Raw genomic sequence first — 19,125 nt, 5'->3', positions numbered from 1 at the left:
CTTGAGCCCATTATTCACTATCACCCCCACCACCACCCTACATACATGCCTTGTCCACTGGCTTGCTTCAACCCTAGACGCAGGCAGGGCGGAACCGACATGGCTCGGCCAGGCTGGGCTCAGCGAGCCCCATCCTGCCAACCGAGTGCAGCAGCGTGGGACCCCACACGTTCCTGCCTAGTCCCGGCAGCCAGAGAAACGAGAGAATCCAGCCCAAAGTTGTCTCTTCCAGGGGACAATACTGGGCCCCTTCAAAGAGCTAATATCACCCCTCCCGTCTACCCCCTCTGCCATTTCTCTTCTGAGCAGTTATGTTCAGCAAGTTAAGTGCCTCACGGAGCAGCGAGTTCCCTCGCTCAACAAAGACTTAAGGACTGGCTGCTACACGTGCTAGGTGCGTGCTCCACGCTGGCTGAACAAAGCAAAAAGTCCTGTCCTCAAGGAGCTTCAGCTCCACTGACCGCTCCAGCTGGAACTACTCTCCCCAGGCGCACGCGGGAGGCGGACACCAGGTGTCCTCCTAGGCGAACGAAAAGTGCCTGAGGTACCGCCCCAGGGCAAGTCGACAGGTAGACTTCGGCCCCGACGGGAGGGGCGGGCCGAATCTGGCAAATACGCGGGGCCAAGCACGTCGCCTGGGGCAGGTGTGCTGGGGGGAGGTATGGGTGGAGGTGGCCCTGAGCAAAGCCAGGCCTTGACCTGACCTCTTGGTTACCCGGCCTAGCACGCACTTATTTGGCGCTTTGTAAATATTTATCGTAAGCGAGGGGAGTCGAGCCTCCTGCGGCCCGAGCTCACTGTGGGTGAGCGGTAGGCTCCTCCTCTGGCGGGGTCAGTGAGGGACTTGCCTCGGCGTCCCGGTCCCGCGTAATTACAGGGGCTGTCGCCAGGCCTGGCCTTAAAAGAGGAGGATGAAACGGCCTGGGAACTGGGGAATCTGGGCCTGAGCCATCCAGGGACCCGGGATCTGTGGCTTCCCGCGATGTGCAGGCCAGCCTGCTGTGCGCAAACACAACACTCACCCAGGGCACGCACACAACCATACAAAAAACCTCCAGACACACAGCATTCGGCTCTGCCTCTCCGGACACACTGAGAAGCCTAATCAAAAACCTGCCGGCCCTCTCTACCCCAGGAGCTGACACCCGCCCGCCAATGCCGCTCCAGACAGCCACAGATCCCCGAAGGGAGAAGAGCCCCCAGAGGCAAATTCCAGCGGGTTTGTTTACTTGGCCAGGGGGTGGAGGGCCCCAGCCGGGTGCGGGGCAGACTGACTAGGAGGCCCAGCCCAGACTCAGCCAGACCAGCCGCGCCGCCTGGGGACGCCGCACAAGCACCCCTGCGCCCCCGCCCCCACTGCACGCCCCAACATGCTCCCTCCTTTTCACACGCCGCTCACGAACATTAGCATACGTATGTCAAAGGGTTTCACACGCTTCCACACCGGCTGCTGTGATATCACTCACAAATGCTTTCACACTTGCGTGCCATCACACGTATTTACACACGCCAGATGTGCATGTGTGGTTACAGTTTGTCACCCTTGATGCCCAGATTCTCACACTCCATATTCAAGAGCCGTTTGCATGATACACAAGTGTGTTGTTATACACAGGTCATTAGTGCCATTTGACGCACCTGGAAACAAAGATGCCCCCTCCCTTGGGCCCGCGTGTGTCTCCCCCGTGCAGGCACCGAGGGGAGGGAAGCCCGGAGCCCCAGCCGCACACGTTACACACTTGAACACAACAGCGTCGCACTTTATTCCCGGCATCTAGGTGATGACACAATATCCTGAACAAAGACAACATTGACAAATCCAACAAAAACAAACAGCCGCATGTGTGGGGAGGGGCGATCGAGCAGAGTCCGGGAAGGGAGCGCTTGGAGAGTGTGGGAATGCTGGCGGCCAAGGATGGGCGTTAGGGGCTCGGGAAAGACACGGGACAGAACCGCCTCTCACCCTGCAAGATCCGCGCGCCGGCGCAGCAAAGCCGGGTCCCGCACCAGCGCGTCTGCAGACTCGCACGTGCGAGATGGTTCCCTTCTCCCGCACGCGCCCAGGGACACAAGCCCACCACCCAAAATGGGGTGGTGGCACCAAGCTTCACGCAGACCCACAAGTGAGAGAACGCACAGCCTGGAGGGGATTTGCTCCAACAGAATAGCGCCGCCCGTGCCCTCCCGTCTGCCCCTCCCCCATCTCCCCGCCCCTAAGCCTCTGGGGCAGCCGCGCGCCGGCTGGGCGGGGACGGGGCGGGGTGTCGGGCGGCGCCTGCCCAAAAGGCGGAGTCGCCGGCAAAGGGGCCAGAGCTGAGTGCGCTGTGCTGACTGTGTGGTGGAGAAAGCCAGCGGGAACCCTGATCCGGAGGAGCCCCTCGTCTCCCCCCGGCCCGGCCCGGCCCTGCGCTATGGAGTTCCTCTGGGCCCCGCTCTTGGGTCTGTGCTGCAGTCTGGCCGCTGCTGACCGCCACACCGTCTTCTGGAACAGTTCAAATCCCAAGTAAGCCCCAAGTCTCCCGCTGGCCACTGCTCCCCTCCACTCCAGGATAACTGTCCCCACCAGTCCCTGACCTGAACCTGGGGAGGTGACCAGAGGCGGGAGGAAGTCTGTAGGTTTTCCTCCCCTCGCTTCACCCTCGTCTGTGGGAGCACCCCACTCCAGGGCAAGAACGTCCCCTTGTGCGAGCACTGTTTCTGATCTTCTCTTCCTTCTCTCTGGCAACCCTATGACTCCGAAGTGAGGGACTCATGATAAGCAGGTCCTGCCTCAAGCGTAGACCATCCTCCCCGGCCACCAGGGTTCGTGTTCTAGTACCATGGAAGCTTCTGTGTCCTTCCTCGTGTATTACTTGGACACCTGCTCGTGTTGACAGATACCTGATGTGACTTCAAGAGTGAGCAGAGTGTTCAAAGTAACCCTGGAAGGACCCCGAGGGAAGGACTTGGGTTGCAAGCCTTAAACATTCTGGATTTGAGCGACCTTGGAAAACAGCCCACAAGGGGTCTTTGGGAGTGACATGGGTGAGGCACATGCTGTGCACAGGTAGATTGAGGGAATCACCTGCTTTATGGGGTTCAAGTAGTGAATCTAAAGAGACTGACAGGGCTCATGGGAGCTTCAGAAGGAATGGAAGGGGTTAAAAGGGTTACAGAGCGCTGTGGGCAGGAAGGAGTTAACTTCTCCTGGTCAGGTTTAGGGCTGAAAGGCAAATGGTACAGGGAGAAACACGCTGTCCGACTCTTTGTTCTTGCCCTTGAGTTTTTCAGAAGTTATGGGAACAATATTTGTGGGGGAAACAGGAGAGACAGTCAGAGTTGAGCAGTAGAGAAGGCCTGGGTCACCAAAACCTTTCAGGCAGCTCAGCCACCCTCAGCCCCAAGGAACCCGCCACCCACTTCCCTTGAGAAATACTGTGCCAGCTTCCCCTGACCTGTGGCATTACCTGGAGGGGGATCTGCTGTCTGTGGCAGGTTGGGGTGGAGGAGGGAGCAGCCACTTGCCCCCCCCCCCAGAGGATAATGCCCCTGTCCAAGGGGCTCTAACAGCGGTCAGTCCTCCCTGCTCCACTCCTTACTGCCTGTTCTTTGCCCCCTTGACCCAGCCCACCTTGTCCTGGTAGTGGGAGAGACCAAAGTCCCTGTTTATGCCCATGCCAGGTGTTGACTGAAAGAGGAGGAGGGGACAGGAAGCCATGAGTGTGTGTGTGTGGGACCCTGGTCTTTTCCGTTCCCAAGCTCCCAGGTTTCCTCTCTTTCAGGAAGGAGCCTCTTCCTTGCCCCCCTCCCCGCCTTCCCTGACGCCGCTGCCCCCCTTTCCTAGAGGGAGAGCTAGAGTCAAATGAGGCTAAGTGGAGCAGACTCTACCCCCAGGAGAGGGATGATGGGTGCCCCCACCCAGCACAGCTTCTGCCCTGTCCCTCTGGCCACACAAACACTCCCTACCATACCCAGGACTAAAGAGAAGCCAGGCCAGAGAAGAGTCCATGGGCAGCCAGGACAGGCCCAGCGTGGGGGCAAGTATGAGGTGGCATTGAGCTGGGCGGTGTGAGGCTGCCATAGGTGACTCACTCAGGACTGTGGGCATCAGCCCCAGATCTCCAGGCCCCAGGCAGGGCAGCATGTAAGAAGGGTGCTGCTGCTGTTAGGCTTCTTTGGTCTATAGGCTGTCCATTGTCCTATCTATTCAGACCTGCTCGTCCCTCTTGCCTGGAGGACAGTGCTGGGGCAAGTGGGCATTGTGCCATCCTGGGGTCCTGGGGTCAGTCCACACTTGACAAGATAAATTTTCACAAGTTCTCATGAGTGTTGGGGCGGGTAGCAGAGGTGGATGAGGAATGAGTCAGTGCCCATCACGGGAATGGGGGAAAGACGCCAGGCCCAGAGCTGAAATACCTGTTCCGAAATGGCTTCTATGTTTATCTCTCCAGAGAGGAATTTTAAAAGCCTCTCTCTGCACCTCTCTCTCTTTTCCCCAGGGTGGGGGAGGGGCCCTGGTAAGCCTAGCTCCTGTGCTCACTGGCCACTGCAAGCCAGGCCAGCCAGGCCGCCTGGGGGTCATGCTGACTGGGCAGTGGGTGCCCACCTCAGAGTCCTCTTGGCCTAACTCCTCCCCTGCCGCTGTCCCCATCCCCCCCAACGCCCAGGGCTTTGGTTGGAAGCAAGTTGGCAGCTCACTCTGCTGAGTCTCCAGCTGGCAGTGCTTGGGGGAATTCAGAGAAGCTGACCAGTGGGGAGAGGGAGGTGGGGAGGCTCTTTTCCCCCTACTGGGACCCCACCCACATTGGAGCCAGGTGTCTGGAACTGGTGGGGAGGGGCTGGTGGGCAGTCAGACTGGAGCCTGTGGGGCCTGGGGAAACCAGAATGGGGGAGGGGAGCTGGCTGCACCTTGGGAGGTGGGGAGGAGAGAGGCCACCTCAATCTGAGAACTCCACATTTCATCTAGGGGGAGGTATAAGTGTTGCTTTTGGAGATACAAGGACAAGGATGTTTGGGGGTGCTCTGAGAGAAAGGGACAAGAGACCAAGGCTTAAATTTGAGTAGCCAGAAAGGAAGACTTGAGAGAACTGAATGAATTGATGAGAATGATTTAACTTACAGGAGTAGGGCTATAATCTGTGGGCCTGGGCATACTAGGGGTGTGGGGAAAAGTGAAGCTGGGAAATGGGAGACATATTGGGTAGGTGGGGGAAAATGAGAGGAGTAAGAGAAGTAAAGACATGGATGTGTTGGGAGTTTCTAGGATCCTGATTACAGAAGGTCCAGTAAGGTTTTAGGTTGGGGTCTAATCACATTTAAAAGGAACAGCTAGTAGAATAGATTTGGGGAAATATTTATGGGTAGAAGTGAATGAAGAGTGAGCTACACCTATAAGAGGAAGCCCATCCTTGGGTAAATATCAGGGGGGTTGGAAAGTGCTTGGGGATCTGGAAAGAACCAAGTGGACACTGTCTGAAGGACTAATAGGAGACAGGGAGGCAGCATTTGGAGATGGTGAAGAGACATGTAAGAGATCAAGATCAGTACATACTGGGAGTGCAGATATTAGAAAAATCTTCAGAGGGTCCAGCATGAAATGTGAGGGTCATGTAAACATGTGGAGGCTCAGGCTCTGGCCTGGCTTCTGAATGGTCACCTGCTTCCTCCCCCTTTTTGTGTGCAGGTTCTGGAAAGAGGACTACACGGTGCACGTGCGGCTGAATGACTACCTGGACATCATTTGTCCATATTATGAGGATGATTCTGTGGCAGATGCTGCCATGGAGCGGTACACACTATACCTGGTGGAACATGAGGAATACCAGCTGTGCCAGCCCCAATCCAAGGACCAGGTCCGCTGGCAGTGCAACCAGCCCAATGCCAGACATGGCCCAGAGAAGCTATCTGAAAAGTTCCAGCGCTTCACACCTTTCACCCTGGGCAAGGAGTTCAAAGAAGGCCACAGCTACTACTACATCTGTGAGTAACTGGTACCCACCTGGTATGATGTGCATGCTTGGGTACATGCTTATTGGGAAGTCAAACAGCAAGGGCCCCTTCCAACCCTGAATTCTATTTTCATTCACTTATATCACAAATGGGGAGTGAGCTTCTATTGTGCCAGGTATTCTTCTCAGCACACTGTGGACACAGTAATAAATAAAACACTACAGAGCCCCTGTCCTCAAGGAACCCAGGAAGACATACACATAGGTTAACAGTCTTAAAACTGGGTGATATGACAGACATGAGCACAGGAGCCTTGGGAAAATAGTTTGGGTACCTGCCAGGCTAGGGAACTCAAAGAAATCCGAATGGGGAAGATGACCTCAAAGCTTAGGACAAGCAGAGAAGATGGCCAGCCATGAAGGTATATAAAGAGAGCACATCTTCAGGGAACTTCTGTGTTTCAGCATGGCTAGAGTGAGAGGGACCCAGAAAGTGGGGAGAGATGAGCTTAGAGAGGTGGACAGCATAGATCGTGCTAAGGAGTTCGAACTTTACCCTAAAGGCAGTGATGAGCTACTGGTGGATTTTAAACATTCTAAGATCAGGCCTGGCACAGTGACTCCTGACTGTAATCACTCTGGGAGGCCAAAGGAAAAGGATTGCTTGAGCCCAAGAGTTCAAGCCTAGGCAACATAGTGAAACTCCATCTCTACAAGAAAATAGATCAACTTTGTGTAGAATGGATCTAGGACTCCCTCTGTCATTGGGGGCTGGGCAGGAGTCATATAAAATGGCCCAGGTGGGTGGCACCCATAGCTCAGTGGGTAAGGCACCAGCCACATACACCAAGGCTGGTGGGTTCTAACCCAGCCCAGGCCTGCTAAAACAACAATGACAACTGCAACAACAACAGAAAATGCCCAGGCATTGTGGCAGGTGCCTGTAGTTCCAACTATTTGGGAGGCTGAGGCAAGAGAATCTCTTGGGCCCAAGAGTTTGAGGTTGCTGTGAGCGGTGACACCATGACACTCTACCGAGGAAGCCATAGTGAGACTCTGTCTCAATAAATAAATAAATAAATAAAGGGAACATATTTGTATGTTTGTGAAGACTTGTGGAGGAGTGAAGGATGGAATGTGGGGAGGGGACAATGTCGTTCTTTTTACCACTACTACCAATGCTGAAGATTATTCCAAAGAATGGGGGTAAGGCTAAACTTTCGGTGGGAAGTCAACCAAAACTAAGGAGAGTAGGAATCAAGATTAGAGGGAAGAGAGGAATTAAAATTAATAAGAAAACAGGGCCAGAGGCACTTGGACTTATATTTTCTTCCAACAAAATTTGCTTCGTTAACCCCCCTGTGTGCTTATCTTGCAGCCAAACCCATCCACCACCAAGAAGACCAGTGCTTGAGGTTGAAGGTGACTGTCAATGGCAAAATCAGTGAGTGTCAGGGTCCTGTGGACCTCTTTCCTGCATCTCTATTCTGAGCCTGATCTAGTGATCCAGGATGGAATAGGACTCCCAGAGCCCAACCCAGTGACTCCTCTCCCTCCCTAGTACAATGCCTGATCTTCCATTCTTGTCTTTCAGCTCACAGTCCTCAGGCCCATGCCAATTCACAGGAGAAGAGACTTGCAGCAGGTGAGTAGCTGGGACACAGGGAGGGGTCTGCTTGAGAATGTTAGGCATGGGGCGGCACCTGTGGCTCAGTGAGTAGGGCGCAGGCCCCATATACCTAGGGTGGCGGGTTCAAACCTGGCCCTGGCAAACTGCAGTAAAAAAATAGCCAGGCATTGTGGCGGGTGCCTGTAGTCCCAGCTACTCAGGAGGCTGAGGCAAGAAAATCGCCTAAGCCCAGGAGTTGGAGGTTGCTGTGAGCTGTGTGATGCCACGGCACTCTACCAAGGGCAATAGAGTAAGACTCTGTCTCTACAAAAAAAAAAAAGAGAGAGAGAATGTTAGACATAGGAGGTGGCTTTTTTCCCAGGCAGGAGCTGGGAAACCCTGTTGTGCTGAGGACCAGTGCAAACAGTAGCACCACTCACAATGGGGGCTTTTGCCCTCTCACCTTGCAGATGACCCGGAAGTACAAGTTCTACACAGCATCGGTCACAGTGCTGCCCCTCGCCTCTTCCCATTTGCCTGGGCTGTTCTGCTCCTGCCAGTTCTGTTGCTGCAAACCCCATGAAGGTGTATGCCACACCTAGCCTTAAGGATTGGAACTGGGCTGAGGAGACAGGAGCAGCCACCCGGTACCTGTCCTGGGCTACTCCCAAAGCCTCAGTCCTGGGAACCACTCCCATCACATGCACAAGCTGTCACCCAGCAGCCTCAAAATGGGTATTAAGAGGGTTTCAACCCAAAGGAGGTCAACCAGCCTGGCAGTGCCATCCCCACCTCCATCTCAAAGGGATGGAAAACGAAGTGGGGACCGTCCTTTCCCCACCATTCCTGCCTTTAAGCCAAAGAAACAAGCTGTGCAGACATGGTCCCTTAAAAAGGTCACAGTGGGAGCCAAGCTGAAAGAGGCCCAGGACCATGTAGATGGACAGAGTATGGCAAAGATGCCCCTCCAAGAGAGATCCAGGATGTTAAGATGAACTGGGTGAAGGAAAATCAAGAAACAGTTCCCTGCTTGGAGCCAGGTACAGGAGAGGCAGTATGCTTGGGCTGACCCAGCATCTCCCGGCAAGACTTCCATCTGTGGAGATGCTACACAGAAGTTTGTAGCCAGGTACTGCCTTCTCCCCCATCTTGGGGCAGTGATCCCCAGAGCTGTGCCAGCAGGGGGGCTGTGCCAACCTGTTCTTAGTGTGTAGCTGTAAGGGCAGTGCCCATGTGTACAGTCTGCCTAGAGTGTAAAGGGCAGGGCCCACATGTACAGTTGTCTGTATATAAATTTGTGTCTGTGATTTCTACAACTGGAGTTTTTTATACAAAGTTCTTTGTCTCAAAATAAAGTGTTTGTTTTTTTGTGTGCTTTTCTGCCAGTCCATATTAATTTATGGCCATTGATGCCCTACAGTGTGCTAGGCTCTGTGCTACACCCTTAGCAACAGGGTTTCAATTTCATTCTTTATCAAGTATCTGTGCCTCTCAGCAGCCAAAAGGGCAGGGCATTCCCTCCTCTGAGGTTCGGCCAGGACAGAAATGCCGGGGCAGGCACCTGGCACCTAGGGAGTTCTTGTGCCCCACTCCCCTCACTCGGAACTGGGCTTTGGCATACCATCCAGGTACTCAAGCTGCTTGGGTGAGTCAGAGAAGCTGGGAACGCCCGCTGAGGCACGCGGCCCGCCCCTCCGTCCCATCAGCAGAGAAGTGTGAGAGGTTGGAAGGGAAACTTCCCAGCAGCAAGTGGGCTGGCAAAGTCGTGTGAAGTTGGCCCTGTGGATTAAGAGAAGCATCTGAGAAAGACCTGGTGATTCTTGGCAATCCCTGTTATTTAGGGGAGAGGCTGGGAAGAGGCTTCAGCCAACACCAGGAAAAAACCTCCCAAACTCTGTGCAACCAAGGTTCCCACTAGGGGCTCCGGGTGGAAGGCGTGGCGAAGTCCAGCTCAGTCCAGCCAGCTTTTGTTTTGAGGTCTACAACGCAGGCTCACGGGCCTGTGGGAACACGCGCATCCAAGCTCAGGTTGGGTGGTCTGAGGGTAGGCGGAGTGTGAGGAGCCGCAGGTGCTGGGGATGAATCTGCTGAGCCCTAGGACCGCAACCGACCAGGACGTGGAGGACCAGTACAGTTGGGAGCTGGCGGCCCAGAGGCCCAGCGGCCACAGCCGACACAATCCGGACCGGCGCTCCCAGGGGCGGGGCCCGAGTTCCGGTTGGGGATACTGGGGAGGGCGGGTTTCGGATCAGCTTCCGGGGGCGGGGCCGAGCGCACGGGGCGGGGCTCCGGTGTCTCAGATCCTGTACAGACTTGGCCGCCGAGCGGTTCTGCGCTCGGGATCCGACTCCCGGCGTGATGGAGACAGGCGGTGTGTTCGACTCACTCCTGTCCGGAGTGTGCGTGGTCTTCACCCTCGTCATGTTCTCCACCGGCCTGTGAGAGCGCGGCCGGGCTGGGCTGGGGCAGGACCGGGAAGTCAGGAAAAGAGAAAGAGGGTTAGAGACGTGGCCGCACAGTTCCAGGCTGTGTCTGGAACCTGGGGTCAAAGTGGAGTCGGGTCGAGGGGGCCTGGGTACAAAGGCAAAGCCGGTCATTCATCCGGAGGCAGAAGGCAAGGGAGCTGGGGGAGGGTCTGCGCTGTCCGTGGAGGATGACAGACGTGGGGGGATTCCCCCAGCTGCCTGCCTGACTCGGTTTCCACCCTTCATCCCTCCCTTCGGGCCCCATTACAGCTCGGACCTCAGGCATATGCGGATGACTCGGAGTGTGGACAGCGTCCAGTTCCTGCCCTTTCTCACCACGGAAGTCAAGTGAGAGGGGCGATAGCTGTGGCGGGAAAGGCTGTCCAAGGGAGGTGGAGAAGGGGGAGAAGCGTGAAAGAGAACCCATACTGGACCACACAGGCATGTGCCTCCCCTCCACCCTATAGTAACCTGGGCTGGCTGAGTTATGGGACCCTGAAGGGAGATGGGACCCTCATCGTGGTCAACGCAGTGGGCGCTGTCCTTCAGATGCTGTACATCTCAGCATACCTGCACTACTGCTCACGGAAGGTACAGGCCTCACTCCGACCCACTTCTCTGCTGCATGCCCTGCCTTGGGCAAACACTACTTCTTAGAAGTCTGTCACTGGCTGGTGCTGCCACCTTTTCTTGGAAGGCCCTCCAGCCTTGCCGTTCTTCCTCCTTGAAGCTTCTGAGATTCCCACACTACCCTCAGGCAGCTCTACTTGGCTTGAGATGCCTATGCTGTCCTGCAGCTGAGGGGAAAGGGTTTTGTCTCTGATATTTCTTTCAGAGCCAGGGCCAGTGAGTGAGAGTGAAATGATTAGCTCCACCTCCCCGCTCAATCAGGAAAGCATTTATTATGCCCCTACTGTGTATCCTAAACTCACAGAAAAAAGATACATTTCCCTCCCCTGGAGATCCAGTGTTCTGGGTGAATATGACTTCCCCTTCAAATCACTGATTGGAAAGGGTTGACAAGTCCTATACTGGAAGCTTAAACAAAGGTTAGCTTTCCCATTTGTAGCAAAGGGAAAAGGCAGGATGAATTAATTCTAGCAGGGAAAAGGCATGCTCATGGCACATCTGAAAGTAAGCTACTCTCTCCCCTGCAGCGTGCTGTGCTGCTACAGACTGCAACCCTGCTAGGGGTACTTCTCCTGGGTTATGGCTACTTTGGGCTTCTGGTGCCTGACCCCGAGGCCCGGCTTCAGCAGCTGGGCCTCTTCTGCAGTGTCTTCACCATCAGCATGTACCTCTCACCACTGGCTGACCTGGTGAGTGGGGGTGTCCAGGGAGGTAGGGGAGATAAAGAAGGGCCAGGTTCTCACAGCCGAAGACTAGCTTACACTCCAGAGGAAGGGGAGATACAAGTCCTGGAAAGAGACAAGGCAGTAGAAGTGGGTGAGGGGGAGGCAGGAAAGATTTGGGTAACAGATCAGGGAGAGACCTTTTTCCTGAGAACATTTTTAGGCAAAGGAGAGCTTTACTATGTTTCTGGGCCAGAAGTGTCTTTCATTCTTTCCCACAGGCCAAAGTCATTCAGACCAAATCAACACAATGTCTCTCCTTCTCACTCACCATTGCTACCCTTCTTACCTCTGTCTCCTGGTCCCTCTATGGGTTTCGACTCAGAGATCCCTACATCATGGTAAGCAGAATAGGGCTGGGGTGACAGGCATGCAAGGTGGAAAATTGGCTTCCCTCCTCATAGAAGTCTTTGTGATTTTAGGTGCCAAACATTCCAGGAATCCTCACCAGCTTTATCCGCCTCTGCCTTTTCTGGAAGTACCCACAGGAGCAAGACAGGAACTATCGACTCCTGCAAACCTGAGGCAGCTCACCTGATTACTGGGCACTTTAGTGCCAATTTGATACCAAAGAGAGCTTCTTGTTTCAGCTGGTCCTGCTGACCAGCCCCCCAGGTGCAGTGGGTTGTGGGAATAAGAGACAACTTTGAGAAGAGGGACCAAAGAAACAGCTTTACTTAGATGATCGGGTGTGACCTACGAGATGAAATAACTTTTGTTTTTCAGAGAGATTATCTTTTTTAATTTTGGAGGTCGGGGTGATAGCTTTAGAATATGCCTTAAAATAAAGTGTTCCTCACCCCAGCCCATTATGGTTCCCTCTCCCTTCATGATACTAAACCTGCCTGCTGTGGTTAAAGGTAGATCCAGTTATTCTCAAGCTGATAGAGTAGGCTCAGAAAAGGTATCAGAAAGAACCAAAAGGTGGGAAAAACCCAGAAAGGTCTTCAAAAGAACAGAGTTTGGATGTTATGAAGAACGGAACTTCAAGTACTTCGTACAGGGTTAAAAAAACCCAGGAAAGTGAAATGCCATTTCCATCCTGTGAGATCTTGAGAAGGGGTCTTTGCCTCCTTTGGAGCAAAAATCAGGAACACCAGCCTCAGGAAAATGGTTCTTCCACTTCTGGACCTCCTGAACACTGAACCACCAATTCCCACTGTCCATACTCAAACGACACTAAGTTAGAAAATAAACTTCCTCTTTAATGGGGAACGGGAAGGGCTGTCTGGCAGAAATGGGGTATCATGTCAGAAGCGCAGTCCCTTGCGGGCTAAGTCGGCTCGGGCCTCCTGGATCTGGCTCTGCAGTTCTCGTGCGGCCTCCTCGCAGTCCTGAAAAGTGGCCACACGATAGCCCACCATGCCCAGGGCATAGCAGCCGGCAGACACCAGCAAGTAGGCGGGCAGTGGCCACAGGACCTCCTGGCAGGACGAGGGCAGCTCCAGGCCCAGGGCCCCCATGGTCAGGACCGCCCAGATAGCGCCCAGGATCGCCACTCCACAAAGCCACTGCGCTAATTTCGTCATGGTCACTACGGGAAGAGAAAGCAAAACTCAGGGTCCCTTCCACTTCCCTATGTCCTCGACATCTGAGACCCATTCCCCACTGCTCTAGTCCTCCTCGCCCCGGCTGGCAGCCCTCAACTTGCCCTTACCTTCGGGCCCAGCGACTCCCCTTCCTGGCGTGGCCCTGACGACTGCGCACGGAAGTTCTCCTGGCTCGCTCTTCCGGCGCGCAGCTTTCTGGGAGTTGTAGTCCGAGTGGCGCCGGCTTTCACTGCTCGGCAAACCGTGGTGTCCACAAGGCTCGGTGCTGGGGTGAGGCTTCTGGGAAGCCTAAGGAGACACGGTTAGACTTTGCAATGAGGTGAGACGTAGTGTCGTCCCCCTTGTGTCCTCCCCTATTCTCCAGCACAGAGATCCTGTTGTCACTCATTAGCTCCTATGAATATTTCTTTCTTTCTTTTTTTTTTTCTTTTTGAGACAGAGTCTCAAGCTGTCGCCCTGGGTAAAGTGCTGTAGCATCATAGCTCACAGCAACCTCCAACTCTTTGGCTCAAGCGATCTGCTTGCCTCAGTTTTTCTATTTTTAGTAGAGATGGGTTCTCGCTTTTGCTCAGGCTAGTCTCAAACTCCTGAGTTCAACAATCCACCCGCCTCGGTCTCCGCAGAGTGCTAGGATTATAGGAATGAGCCAACCTCGGTAGAGTGCCTTGGCGTCACACAGCTCACAGCACCTTCCAACTCGTGAACCCAGGCGATTCTCTTGCTTCAGCCTCCCGAGTAGCTGGGAATACAGGCTCCCGCCACAATGCCCGGCTATTTTTTTGTTAGAGTATGGCGGGGGCCAGGTTTGAACCTGCCACCCTCGGTATATGGGGCCGGCGCCCTAGCCACTGAGCTATAGGCGCCGCCCTAGTCTTATTTTTCTTTTTCTTTTTTTTTCCAGTTTTTGGCCGGGGCTGGGTTTGAACCCTCCACCTCTGGCATATGGTGCCAGCGCCTTACTCCTTTGAGCCACAGGCACCACCCCTTAGTCTTATTTTTAAAAAGAAACACAGAGTCACAAGCAGAATACCTTGGAGCTACAGGGAGAAGGGCTCCAGAAGGATTTGCTTTTTAAAAAGTGACACCCACCCTCACCCCCACCTGCGCCCATAGCTCAGTGGTGGGGCACTGGCCACACACACCAGGGCTAACAGGTTTGAACCCCACCAAGGCCTGCTAGAAATAACTATGACAACTGCAGCAACAACAACAACAACAACAAAGTAATAGCCAGGTGTTGTGGCAGGCACTTGTAGTCCCAGCTACTTGGGAGGCTGAGGCAAGAGAATCGCTTAAGCCCAAGAGTTGGAGGTTGCTGTGAGCTGTGATGCCATAGCATTCTACTGAGGGCAACATAGTGAGACTCTGTCCAAAAAAGAAAAAAAAAAAATTTTTTTTTTTTTTTGAGATATGGTTAAATTGAGAGGGGAGGGGAGGGGATTATATGCTGTATTAGGAGAGTTTGGATTAAGAGAAAACAAAATCTTCATCTAATATATTAAAGTGTCAATTGATTACATCTAAAAAGGAAAAAAAATAATAATATGAGCATGTTATTTAGAAATACAGAGGTCGGTACCAGAAGAAGCAGCCTAGAAACTTGAGTAGCTGTATAGAAGAGTACATATTTAGGAAGAGGAGAAGATTAGAGGGAGACAGTTATTTTTCATTAAAACCCTGTAGAACTAATTGGAATTTTTTTTTTTTTCAGATAAAATGTTACTCTATCACCCTCTGTACAGTCCCATGGTGTCACAGTTCCCAGTACCCTCAGTCTCTTGGGTTTAGCAATCCTGAGCCACAGGGGCTTGCCACTCACACCTAGCTAGTTTTTCTATTTTTAGTGGAGACAGAGTCTTGCTCTTGCTCAGGCTGGTCTTGAACTTCTGAGCTCAAGTCATCCACCCACCTCAGCCTCCCAGAGTGCTAGGATTATAGGCACAAGCCACCATGCCCAGCAGAACTGTTGGATTTTAAAAGTATACAAATTCCTTTGTTAAAATAAAAATTAATTTAATAGGTGCCTGTGGCTCAGTCGGTAGGGCACTGGCCCCATATACCGAGGGTGGCGGGTTCAAACCCAGCCCCGGCCAAACTGCAACAAAAAAATAGCCGGGCGTTGTGGCGGGCGCCTGTAGTCCCAGCTACTCGGGAGGCTGAGGCAAGAGAATCGCCTAAGCCCAAGAGCTGGAGGTTGCTGTGAGCTGTGTGAGGCCACGGCCGAGGGCCATAGGGTGAGACTCTGTCTCTACAAAAAAAAAAAAAAAAAAAAATTAATTTAATAAAAAAATAAAAAGATAAAAATTAAGGCAAATGGGGCAGCACCTATGGCTCAAAGGGATAGGGTGCCGGCCCCATGTGCTGGAGGTGGCAGGTTCAAACCTAGCCCCTGCCAAAAACTGCAAAAAAAAAAAAAAAAAAATTAAGGTAAATGAAAACATTTTTAAAAACCTGGTATATAAGGCTAGGTGTGGGCTCAGCGCCCGTAGCTCAGTGGCTGGGGCGCCAGCCACATACACCAGGGCTGGCAGGTTCAAGCCCAGCCTGGGCCTGCTGAACAACAATGACAACTACAACAAAAAATAGCCAGGCGTGTGGCGGGTGCCTATAGTCCCAGCTACTTGGAGGTTGAGGCAAGAGAATCGCTTGGGCCCAAGAGTTTGAGGTTGCTGTGAACTGTGACACCATAGCACTCTACTGAGGGCGACAATATGAAACTCTGTCTCAAAAAGAAAAGAAGCCAGGTGTGGTGGCTCATGCCTGTAATCCTAGCTCTCTGGGAGGCCGAGGTAAGTGGATTGCTTGAGCTCATGGGTTCCAGACCAGCCTGAGCAAGAGCCAGACCCAGTGTCTACTTAAAAAAAATAGAAAAACTGGGTGGCACCTGTGGCTCAATGGAGTAGGGTGCCAGCCCCAGCCCTGGCCAAAAACTGCAAAAAAAAAAAAAAAAAAAAGAAAGAAAAACTAGGTAGGCATAGTAGTGCACACCTATAGTCCCAGCTGCTTGGGAGGTTGAGACAAGAGGATTGCCCAAAAGTTTGAGATTGCTGTGAGCTATAACACCATGGCACTCTATCCAGAAGGACAGAGACTCTGTCACAAAAAAAAAAAAAAAAAGAAAAGAAAAGAAGGGCGGCGCCTGTGGCTCAGTGGGTAAGGCGCCGGCCCCATATACCGAGGGTGGCGGGTTCAAACCCGGCCCCGGCTGAACTGCAACCAAAAAATAGCTGGGTGTTGTGGCGGGCACCTATAGTCCCAGCTACTCCGGAGGCTGAGGCAAGAGAATCGCTTAAGCCCAGGAGCTGGAGGTTGCTGTGAGCTGTGTGATGCCATGGCACTCTGCCGAGGGCCATAAAGTGAAAATCTGTCTCTACCAAAAAAAAAAAAGAAAAGAAAAAGAAAAACTTGGTATATGAGCTTCAAAGCCCTAGCACTAACTCTATCTCTCTACTCCTCCCCACCAAATCCTACTGGTTGGTCAATCAAAGCCTGACTGGTCACAGTGACTTTCAAACATTGGCACACTTTAGGGACATCAGCTTTCCAGATCTGTGAATTCTATTATATTTACCCACAGTAAGCTTGGTCTTAAACGAATACCATTCCCCAGACAATTTTCTTTTCTTTTTTTTTTTTTGTAGAGACAGAGTCTCACTTTCTTGCCCTGGGTAGAGTGCCCTGGCGTCACACTGCTCACAGAAACCTCCAACTCCTGGGCTTAGGCAATTCTCTTGCCTCAGCCTCCAGAGTAGCTGGGACTACAGGCACCCACCACAACGCCAAGACCCAGCTATTTTTTGGTTGCATTTCGGCCTGGGCTGGGTTTGAACCCGCAACCCTCGGTATATGGGGCTGGCGCCCTACCCACTGAACCACAGGCACCGCCCCTCCCCAGAACAATTTTTTAGGAGAAAGATAATGAGAAGGGGCTTTTCCCACCACACATACAAATAGATGACAGATTATAAAGTTATAATAATCATCAGCCACTGAAGAATAAACACTCTTTGAAGAGCTATTACATGTCCTTCCGTGTGCAACAGTGTTGTGTTTAATTTTCACAACACTGTACGGTGGGCACTTTTTTTTTTTTTCCGAGACAGAGTCTCACTTTATGGCCCTCGGTAGAGTGCCGTGGCCTCACACAGCTCACAGCAACCTCCAACTCCTGGGCTTAGGCGATTCTCTTGCCTCAGCCTCCCGAGTAGCTGGGACTACAGGCGCCCGCCACAACGCCCGGCTATTTTTTAGTTGCAGTTCAGCCGGGGCCGGGTTTAAACCCGCCACCCTCAGTATGTGGGGCCGGCGCCTTACCGACTGAGCCACAGGCGCCGCCCTATGGTGGGCACTTTTATATCCCGCATATGAATGAAGAAATTGAGACAAAGAGGATAAAAGGTAAGTAAGTTGCCCAAGGTTGCACGGGTAGTAAGTAGCAGAGCTGTGCTATTGCACTCAAAACTGTTTTTTTTTTTTTTTTGCAGTTTTTGCTCTGTGTTCCCACTGACTCTGCTGAACTGCAGGGTTTGGTTTCCCTGCTTGTCCTGCCCCAGACCATTGTATCTCCAGGATTGAGCACAGTGTGGGAAATCCAGGAGGGTTTCTGTGGACCTAACATGAGTGAGGAAGGGAAGAGGACGGTTTAGCATTAGATGCTCTCCAAAAACTGACTCAGTTTTCCAAGTCCCAGGACTCCATTTTGCCAGACACAGGGTATGTGGCCTCTGATAGCCCTAGACAAAAGATGGCAGATTTTCATGGTAGCTTCTTCCTCTGCATCTTTCTGCAGATCATCACCCATTTGCTGCCACAACAGGATGAATTACATGTGATTACAGCAGGCATGCGAGGCAGGTGGCTTGGGAAGTAAAAATTTGAACTTTTAGAGCCCAGTTGTCCTGAGCTTGGTTACAGATCCCAGCTTCTTCTTTTGCTTAGCTATGTGACCTTGGGGAAGTAACTTAACCTCTCTGAGCCTCAGTTTTCTCAGATGTACAATTGAACAAATAACTGATCCTCCTCCAGAATGTTGCTCTCAAAGGAGACAGGCTCGGTGCCCATAGCTCAGAGGTTAAAGTGGCAGCCACATACTGGTGGGTTCGAACCTGGCCCAGGCCTGCAACAAAAAATAGCTGGGCATTGTGACAGGCACCTGTAGTCCCAAGTACTTGGGAAGCTGAGGCAAGAGAATCGCTTAAGCCCAAGAGTTGAGGTTGCTGTGAGCTGTGATGCCACAGCACTCTACCAAGGGCGACATAATGAGACTCCGTCTCAAAAAAAAAAAAAAATTAAAGGAGACAATAATATAGGTAGGGTGCTTAAACAAAATATGGCCTTTGGGAGATATGTGATCAGTGCCAGCTACTCTTGTCATTAGGAATGTTTGTCCTTAGTTATTACACATCTCAGAGCTGAGGACATCCCTTAGTCCCTGTAGCACCCCCACCACACCATCATTTACCATCTTCTGAGATAGCTTACTTCTACAGATGGCTAAGCTCATATTTGTAAGGGTTTTCTGTTTTTTCTTGCTTTGGTTTTAGAGGAAGACAAATTCCAAATCTGAGAACTTCTTAGTCTAGTATACTGAAGGTGGAGGAATATGCGAAATTAAAGAGAACACAGAGAAGGAAGGGATTGAATATTTGGGGGGAAGCCTTCATAGAGGCCCAGAAGCCTGAGATGATACTTGAAAGATGAGTAAGAGTTGTTCAGGTGGGGGCAGGGGTACGCTAGGCCAAGGGAGCAGCCTAAACAAAGGCATGGAGGCATGAAAGTTCACGGTGAGTAATCCTTCCTGGCTGTCTCTGGGACAGAGAATGCTTCACGGGAGGAGAGGCTAAAAAAGCTGGCCAGAGTCAGGTGATTAAAGACTCTTTAAAAGTATCTGTGTTGGGAAGGTGGTCCCACTTCTTACAAAGGTGGGAGACACCCACCCCCATGTGCACCTGTATACACCATATCAAGCAGTAAGGTACCCACAAGTGCCAAGGTAATTACTGGGTCCATGGGGAGGGTTCCAGGACGTCAGGCTGTGTTGACTTCACCCCTGCCTTGAGGGCACCCACAGTTCCATGGGGCAACAAGACAGACAGATATGTAATCAACAAACACATACTCACAAAATTATAGACAGGCTTTGAAGGCAATGGTGGATCAGGAATTGTACTGGTAATTGGAGAAGGGACTGGGTAAGTCAGGGTTTCCGAAGAAAGGTAACCC

The 19,125-nt window shown here is 52.4% G+C and overlaps 3 protein-coding genes across 8 annotated transcripts; 2 read left to right on the top strand and 1 right to left on the bottom strand.

Annotated features, from left to right (window-relative positions):
- The first annotated feature begins 1,739 nt into the window (after positions 1-1,739).
- EFNA1 (ephrin A1) lies at positions 1,740-8,904 on the top strand. Of its 2 annotated transcripts, none has more exons than XM_053605147.1 (5): positions 1,740-2,503; positions 5,663-5,958; positions 7,306-7,371; positions 7,522-7,572; positions 7,919-8,046. In XM_053605147.1, exons 1-5 carry the CDS (start codon positions 2,412-2,414, stop codon positions 7,945-7,947), a joined length of 534 nt encoding a protein of 177 aa, XP_053461122.1. In that variant the 5' UTR covers positions 1,740-2,411; the 3' UTR covers positions 7,948-8,046. The 2 variants fall into 2 exon arrangements, with proteins under 2 accessions (XP_053461122.1, XP_053461121.1); XM_053605146.1 differs by having other exon boundaries at positions 2,227-2,503; positions 8,007-8,904.
- A 271-nt stretch (positions 8,905-9,175) lies between these two features.
- Positions 9,176-12,531, top strand: SLC50A1 (solute carrier family 50 member 1). Of its 5 annotated transcripts, none has more exons than XM_053605138.1 (6): positions 9,192-9,907; positions 10,272-10,349; positions 10,469-10,592; positions 11,159-11,320; positions 11,575-11,694; positions 11,776-12,531. In XM_053605138.1, exons 1-6 carry the CDS (start codon positions 9,615-9,617, stop codon positions 11,875-11,877), a joined length of 879 nt encoding a protein of 292 aa, XP_053461113.1. In that variant the 5' UTR covers positions 9,192-9,614; the 3' UTR covers positions 11,878-12,531. The 5 variants fall into 5 exon arrangements, with proteins under 5 accessions (XP_053461116.1, XP_053461115.1, XP_053461113.1 ...); XM_053605142.1 differs by having other exon boundaries at positions 9,765-9,974; positions 11,776-12,528; XM_053605141.1 differs by lacking the exon at positions 11,159-11,320 and having other exon boundaries at positions 9,176-9,907; positions 11,776-12,407.
- Positions 12,532-12,537: 6 nt separating this feature from the next.
- On the bottom strand, positions 12,538-13,130 carry DPM3 (dolichyl-phosphate mannosyltransferase subunit 3, regulatory). The gene is made up of 2 exons (XM_053605144.1): positions 13,011-13,130; positions 12,538-12,887 (listed from the first exon to the last, which is right to left on the bottom strand). Exon 2 carries the CDS (start codon positions 12,880-12,882, stop codon positions 12,604-12,606), a length of 279 nt encoding a protein of 92 aa, XP_053461119.1. The 5' UTR covers positions 12,883-12,887; positions 13,011-13,130; the 3' UTR covers positions 12,538-12,603.
- Positions 13,131-19,125: the final 5,995 nt, after the last annotated feature.

This window comes from Nycticebus coucang, chromosome 10 (assembly GCF_027406575.1).
Source record: "Nycticebus coucang isolate mNycCou1 chromosome 10, mNycCou1.pri, whole genome shotgun sequence".
Classification (NCBI taxonomy): Eukaryota; Metazoa; Chordata; class Mammalia; order Primates; family Lorisidae; genus Nycticebus; species Nycticebus coucang.
This window is presented reverse-complemented; position numbering and strand designations above follow the sequence as displayed.

Bases quoted from the DNA above. Each gene is read 5' to 3' on its own strand.
- EFNA1 (XM_053605146.1), top strand. From the start codon at position 2,412: ATGGAGTTCCTCTGGGCCCCGCTCTTGGGTCTGTGCTGCAGTCTGGCC. The intron at 5,959-7,305 runs GTGAGTAACTGG...CTTATCTTGCAG, and splicing joins CCACAGCTACTACTACATCT to CCAAACCCATCCACCACCAA. The intron at 7,573-8,006 runs GTGAGTAGCTGG...CTCACCTTGCAG, and splicing joins GGAGAAGAGACTTGCAGCAG to ATGACCCGGAAGTACAAGTT.
- SLC50A1 (XM_053605138.1), top strand. From the start codon at position 9,615: ATGAATCTGCTGAGCCCTAGGACCGCAACCGACCAGGACGTGGAGGAC. The intron at 9,908-10,271 runs GTGTGTTCGACT...GCCCCATTACAG, and splicing joins CGGCGTGATGGAGACAGGCG to CTCGGACCTCAGGCATATGC. The intron at 10,593-11,158 runs GTACAGGCCTCA...TCTCCCCTGCAG, and splicing joins TGCACTACTGCTCACGGAAG to CGTGCTGTGCTGCTACAGAC.
- DPM3 (XM_053605144.1), bottom strand. From the start codon at position 12,882: ATGACGAAATTAGCGCAGTGGCTTTGTGGAGTGGCGATCCTGGGCGCT.